Genomic DNA, 7,167 nt, shown 5'->3' on the forward strand with positions numbered 1-7,167 from the left:
CAAGTAATAACATCATGGTCGAGCAAACGTACAACCCGAACACGTAACATCAGGGTCGAGCAAACGTACAACCAAAACACGTAACATCTCATCAATGCATGCAAACACAAAATAGGCATACGTAACATCAGTAGTCGATACGACTACAACATCGCCAAATATAGGCCATACAATAATTTATATATATATATATATACACACACACATACATACATACTATAACATTCCAAGGTCAACTACATACTAGCAAGCCTATATAAAATAGTTTAAATGTTTCATCAGGAAAAATCGTTTAGGTGTGCATGCTAGCCCAAAACTTAAAAGAGTAAAAAAAAGGGGCATCATGAACTCACCTGACACAAGACGCCGATTCACCACGAGCTAGAGAATCCCTAAGAAATCCCAAAACTCAAACACCTGTCGATTTACATTCAATCAATACTAATGACATCAATATGACTCGTTTATCCTACGAGACGTTCTAACATGGTTCGAGTTACCTAAACCCTCGACCTCATCAAACTTAATCACAACATCCCCCGAGGTCTCACATTCACCAAAACAACCCTTAGGTACTCCCGGGAATAAAGAATTCCCAATTTGCCCCCCGGGAGCACTAGGTGACACTAACACGCGCGTTTAGGAGTCGTTTATGCCGTTAACATCCAACTCAGCCCCGTGTGGACCCATTATGATAAAATCACAGCCAACAAGTCCACACGACGCCACACGAGTCAAATGGGTCGGTAACCCGCAAGTACAACGCGCCAACTATTCAATAAACACATTTGCGCGTTGTACCGACCCGTTGGAGTAACCGACAACCAATTCAGCCCCATAACTTATAAAAATGAATTTTGAACAGCCCGTACATCAAACCGAGTGTCCCCGAGCTGAATTGGTCGTTAATCACTTCAACTCTCGTGTTAAACGCACCAAACTACAATTCTAGTCAACCGAACACTAACAATCAAGCTACAACTAATTGACCAATCTAACGAACACCAATGAACACGATACTTAAGTATGTTACACTAGACATACCTAGGAAGATTTCAGTGCAAAAACCTTAACCAAAACAGTCCCGGAAATGCTCACTTGGACAGCCACCCGGTTAGCCTACAACAAGCCATTAATCGATCAATACGCGTAATATAAGGATCAATTAAGGTGTAAAAGACATGGGGAATCATAAAACCAACCTCGAATTGAAGTTTTTACGGTTTAATCTCGGCTGCACAGAAGAAAATTCGCCAGGGGGGTTTCTGGTCCAATCGGCTGCGCAGAATGGAGTTATGGTTAGGGTTTTTGTTTTATGTTATAATATAAGAAGTTACATCCAAGTCCCTCCAAATTGAAGTATAAGGCATTATGGAAGAAAAGTTAAATGGTCTAACGTACCGAGATGACGTAAAGGCTTCCGAGAAACGTCGGTTAAATCCCAAGAATTATACATACTTCACAAGCTTTAACTCTTAGAACCGAAATTAACGGGCGTTACATAAATCGATCTAGCTTGAGGTTCCGAATAAATTCTCCCATGACATATATTTTCTTTTATATAATAATTAATATTAATGTTTCATTTAATATATATATATATATATATATATATATATATATATATTAATACTTAATATCGGTTAGTTATTTATAAAAATTCATTTATTTAAAAATATTAATACGGATAAATCGTTTACCAAATAATAATAATAATATAATAATAATAATATTAATAATACTAATCTTAATTACAATAACAATAAATAATGCATCTAAACCCTAAATGACTCCCAAATATCTCAAACCGATTAAATCGCAATAATGACGTTGAGACTAATAATATTCCATCAACTCTCAAATCGTTATGTCTTATTAATTCTTTTCCGCATTTATTAATCGTTAGTGCATCTTTGTTGACGTACCTCGAAGGCTTGAACGTGTTCATCCTCAATTTTTATTTTTATCTCATCCTTACTAATCCACTCACTAAAGGTAAGTAACTCACATCCCCCTTTTTACCGTTTTATATGTTGGGGCGTTATGCGTTAAATCAATTTTCACTACAATTCCATTATTTGCAATTATGATATTGCTCAATTAGTTATACGTGCAAATATGATTATGTGTTTAATTTATGTTTTGGTGGTTGGCATCTCATCCTCATCCTCATTAGTATGATCATACGCCATCGGAGTAGCTCGTTATCCATGGGATTCGAGTGAAAAGACAACTTTTATATTATTGTTATATTGTTGTTATGCTAGTTGTAGTATTTCATATTATCGCAAGGAATTGTCATTTTTATATTATACGTATTCAAAAACCGTGATTACTTGCTCAACTTTATGTTGACAAACTAAGTATTTTCCCGCATGGCGCAGGTAGCTACATTGGATGAAGAATCAAGGGATTAAAGAGTAGTTGGACCTTAGGATACATGATTAATTAAAGACTATTTATTTCTTTATATTTAATTGTCATGTTTATTTATATGAGATAATGTTTGTGCTTTTGCGTATTTGAATAATATGAATTTAATAATTTAGATATTGACACATGGATTTATTTTAGTGTCTTTTGAGCTATGATACAATTATGTCGCACCTCGGCATATTCCGTCGTAGGTTGGGGTGTGACAAATAAAGTTTATGTGACAAATGAACTTTGTCAAGTTTCACGGTCTCTTACTTCGGTCTTCATTCTTTCACTTCTCTACGCCCGATATTTAAGAAGGTTGGGCCGGTCACAAATTCGTGATCATCCCTCACTGATGCTTTCTTCCTTGCTCTCGACGGTAATCACCAACACAAAATGCCATTCTTCTTCCTTGCACTTTAGAGGGCCTCCCCTCCCCCCTTTTCTCCAAACACAATTCTCAAACTGGCCTCTTTTCTCAACATCTGCTCTAATACCAAATATTGGTTCAGACCCCAAAATACACACTAAACAATTACAATTAGTATACGTGAATATGCAGGGCAGAAAACAAACTTGAAGGATTCCATTCATTAACTGACACATACATTAATGAGAGAAATACACAAACTTGAACCTAAAGTAAAGGAACTAACATACTCAACGTGAACTTTGTATAAGCCAGGAACAACCCACGACTTTTGACCAGTATAATGTTGAAAGTGGAAATCATAAACGGAAACAAAGCAACTGAGTAATAAAGTGACACACACTTGTCAAAGGTTTTCTTGCTTATTAAAGATTGAATATAAATAGTAGTAAAATGACCCACTAAATCACCACTCCATCACCCACTACTTTTGCATAAAATCTGGAAATAACTAACCAGTAACTACTATGTAAATAAAACATGTGATAAAAACAAACTTGGGCAACAAGCTACTGACTCATAAGATCATAGCTGGTTGTTGACAACTTCAACATATAACACTTAAATAAACATGAATGAATTAACAATCTCCTGCTGACCCATATCCATCTCTGACCCATTTTAACTTACCCGGTTTGAAACTCATACCCATCAAGATTATCCAACAAATTAATTATATATATATACACACACGCATTGATTGGTTCAAATTCCCATCTTATTGTAGATCTTAGCACACATTACATAAGTATAAACATTCCACTTTCAGATGATCACTAAAATGGTGGCAGTAGAAATGATCAATAGCCCTATATGTACACCCAAGCCACCAAGACCATCACCAACTCCGGAGTCAAAGAGTTTAATACCCTTTTTTGAATCTTTCTCTCCCGTTTGTCCAACCCTCACGTTGGCCACCACATCCACTGTCCGCTTCTTACGGTACGCAGGCGATGTAAACCCAACTTTGGTTAACACCTCCACCTTAAAAATTGAAGATGTTACCGTTATATTATACGGTGCTATGCCTTGGGAACTCACCGTTTGTATCACATGTTCGCTTTTCTGATTATGTTGGAAAAACTTGGGCACCGTGTGTTGAGCCACAACAAAGGTTAACTTGATGTTAGGGATGTATGAAAAGGTAATTGTGACAGGATCATAGTAAGCGCCCATGGCTTTGTTTTTATTATGGAGCTTCATGTCAAAGAAAATGGTCTGATTGAAGGTGGTGTTGGTGGAGGAAATGTCTGATAAGTTAAGGGCTGAAACATAAAAGTTGTTTATGGTGAAAGATGGATCTGATGGTGTGGTGTAATACACACATATAACGATAACCGCGGTTATGAGGGCTAGTATTGAAATGACTATGCACCAACATCTAGTGTTACATGCCATGTTTGTTTGATTTGGTGATTGCAAAATGAAGAATTCGTTTAGTATTAAAACAATGGGATGAGTAGTATATGAATAATGGAAGAAGCTGACTTTTGGACGCGGAATGAAGGTGATTTATAGGTTATTTTCAACTTGGTTTTGTTGGTTGTGTTCGACTATTGTAAGGAAATTCCTTTTCTTGTTTTAATATTAATAAATCAGTTGTGTGGAAATTTCCAAATTATTTAAGGTATCACTTGGTTTGAAATTCATTTTCAGTGTGTATACAAGTTAAGTAGGTTGTCGATCTGTTTACTCATTAAAATATAGGACATAGTTAAAAGGAAATCACCATAATAATCATGTTGACCGTAAAAATTATCAAATAGTCATAGAACGTGTGAGAATAGTAATTACCACTTAATCCATTTGGCGCATAAATGGCGCAAGAGAAATGGTGGTGAAGGAGATTAATTAAGGATGGAGCAGAAATACGAGAACTGGCGCAAGAGAAATGGTGGTGCGGGAGATTAAATAAGAAATACGAGTGTGTTTTTAATGGTGTAATTATGGCGAGGGTTTATTTCCTAAATGGCAAAGACTTGAGTATTTATGTTAATGACCTTCCCAAGGCCCTAAACGATGGTGCAAGAGATTCTCGTCGCAAGCCTGAACTGGCGTGGGAGGTGATCTGTTGTTCCATATGGTGTAGGAGGACAAAAATAATGACGTTATTTTGTTAATTCAAAAGTCAATTACTAGTTCATAAACTTTTTGTTTTGGCTCTATTTTGGTGATTTTCCCTTTACTAAAACGGTCATTACTAGCGCATTAAGTGTATAAAACATGGTGAAAGATAACTGTGATCCTCATGATAACAATGATCAAATAATGATCAAATATTTAACTTTTGCATTAATCAAGTTTGTATTTTAATAAAGGTATATTGGTTTTTAATCTTTTGGTCGCTGCTGGTCCCAACTAATGAATTGGCTACTAATGATCCCAACTTTTAAAGTATTTGTTTCTAACGGTCCGCGACTAACAAAATCCTAACGTCGTTAGTTCAGGTTGCCGGAAAAAAGCTTTTGGCCGGAAAACTCAATTTTTTCCCCGAAAACTCAACATTTCCGTCCCAAACATCTTGGTAACTTCGTATCGGACCTTTAGGAACTTTTTTCTAGTAAAAGCCCTAATTATTGAGGTCGCCGGAAACCTTAGAACCATCGTCGGAATCGGTTGATGGTGCTCAAGTGGTGGTAGTTGGTTAGCGGTGAGTCAATTGACGGTGGTTGCGGTGTTCAGGTGGTGTTTTCCGGCAACAAATTTGAATTTTCCGGCCAAAAACGTTTTCCCAACGACTTCAAACTAACGGGGTTAAGATTCTGTTAGTCGCGGACCATTAGGAACAAATACTTTAAAAGTTTGGACCATCAGTAGTCAATTCATTAGTTGGGACCAGCAGTGACCAAAAGACAATACTTGAGACTGTTAAAAACCAATATACCTTTAATAAATAATAACCGAAGATCATAAATTCAGATGATTCATGACACGCTATTGCCTTCTCTATAGAAGTCGATCCACGGGATTTAAAATCAATGATATATGACTTTAATACTCATATATGTTTTAAAATAAATATAAATATACAACTAGAGAGTTTCATCTTGGACCTAGTAAACGATCCGTGGTAGGTGATGCAATGATGAAATCTTCGTGTTTTTCTTCCAAAAAAAAAATAATAATTAAATAAGTCTTAGTTTCCAAAGAAACATCAGCCAAATTTCCTTGCAACTTAGAATTTCAACAACAGAATATCTTGTTATCAAGAGGTTTTGACATTGTAAGAGATTGCAGCACCCACTCCACCGTGTTTCTTCGACTATAAATCCCAAATCCTTAACATCTATTCTACTTATACTTTTGATCCTTTTGTTGATCCACTAATTACCCAACATGGCATTTGGCGGGAACTGTGGTGGTCTTATCGCTTGCTTATGTATCGGGTCCTTTTGGTTGGGTTTAGTTGTTTTAATGCCTGTCTTGGTATCTCTATACGGATCGCCATCAAGTCCTTCGTTTTCTATTGATTTGTTCGATAATCAAGCGTTTAACATGACAAAAGCTGATCACAGCTCTCCGAATAACTTGACTCTCCACTTTCATCTCAAGATTAAAAATGTAAACTCGGCAGTAGGCCTTCATTATTCAGATCCACTCAAAATAACATTTTCTTACTTCCCAAATGTTTCCATGATGGTTACTTTAGCAGATTACACGGTTGATAGTTTTTATCAAGGCAACGGGAAGACAAAGGACGTAAGAGACTTGGTGGAAACAAGCGGTGTGCCAACGGTGTTGCAAGGGACGGATTTTGTGGCTTTTCGTGTGGATTTGGTCGGTACGTATAGGTATAAGAAGGTCAGAAGCAAGAGGCACAAGGTGGATGTAGGGTGTGTTGTGGGTGTGAATTACACCACAAGCCGAAAACTGCGAACCGGGTTCATTGGATTGGTGCAGCCAGGTCTTGATTCTCAGCTGAAACCTCCGTCGACAGATTATTATGGAGCTTATTGAATATGTAATTGATTCATTTTCATGTGGATGTAACGAAAGAGATCACTCTTGCACGATGTAATTAATTCCCTTAAGAATAAAGTTATCGTAAAAGTAGAATTGTCTCGCAACCATGGAATTGAACCTAAACCATGTTTAGAACTCGACTTTTGTGACGGGAAATGACCAGCATCGAGCCTAGACCCGTTTGGGCACCTCTAAATCGTAATCCGTCATGTTAACTTATAATTAAGTAACATGAAGGTTAATCTTGAATTATTAGTAAAGTTAATTGTTCATTATATATATATATATATAGGGGTGGAATCCAATGAAAACTCTTTTTAAAGAGAAAACTTAAAAACTCTTAAAAAACTATTTCT

General features: G+C 36.5%; 2 protein-coding genes across 2 annotated transcripts; one reads left to right on the forward strand and one right to left on the reverse strand.

Annotated features, from left to right (window-relative positions):
- Window positions 1–3,613: 3,613 nt before the first annotated feature.
- Window positions 3,614–4,246, reverse strand: LOC143584155 (protein NDR1-like). Its single transcript, XM_077066263.1, has one exon. It carries the CDS (start codon window positions 4,244–4,246, stop codon window positions 3,614–3,616), a length of 633 nt encoding a protein of 210 aa, XP_076922378.1.
- Window positions 4,247–6,184: 1,938 nt separating this feature from the next.
- Window positions 6,185–6,805, forward strand: LOC143584157 (protein NDR1-like). Its single transcript, XM_077066264.1, has one exon. It carries the CDS (start codon window positions 6,185–6,187, stop codon window positions 6,803–6,805), a length of 621 nt encoding a protein of 206 aa, XP_076922379.1.
- The last annotated feature ends 362 nt before the right edge of the window (window positions 6,806–7,167 follow it).

The sequence above is a fragment of the Bidens hawaiensis genome, unplaced genomic scaffold (genome assembly GCF_021521415.1).
Source record: "Bidens hawaiensis isolate Kalapana, Puna unplaced genomic scaffold, B.hawaiensis_p1.1 tig00032829_1, whole genome shotgun sequence".
NCBI lineage: Eukaryota > Viridiplantae > Streptophyta > Magnoliopsida > Asterales > Asteraceae > Bidens > Bidens hawaiensis.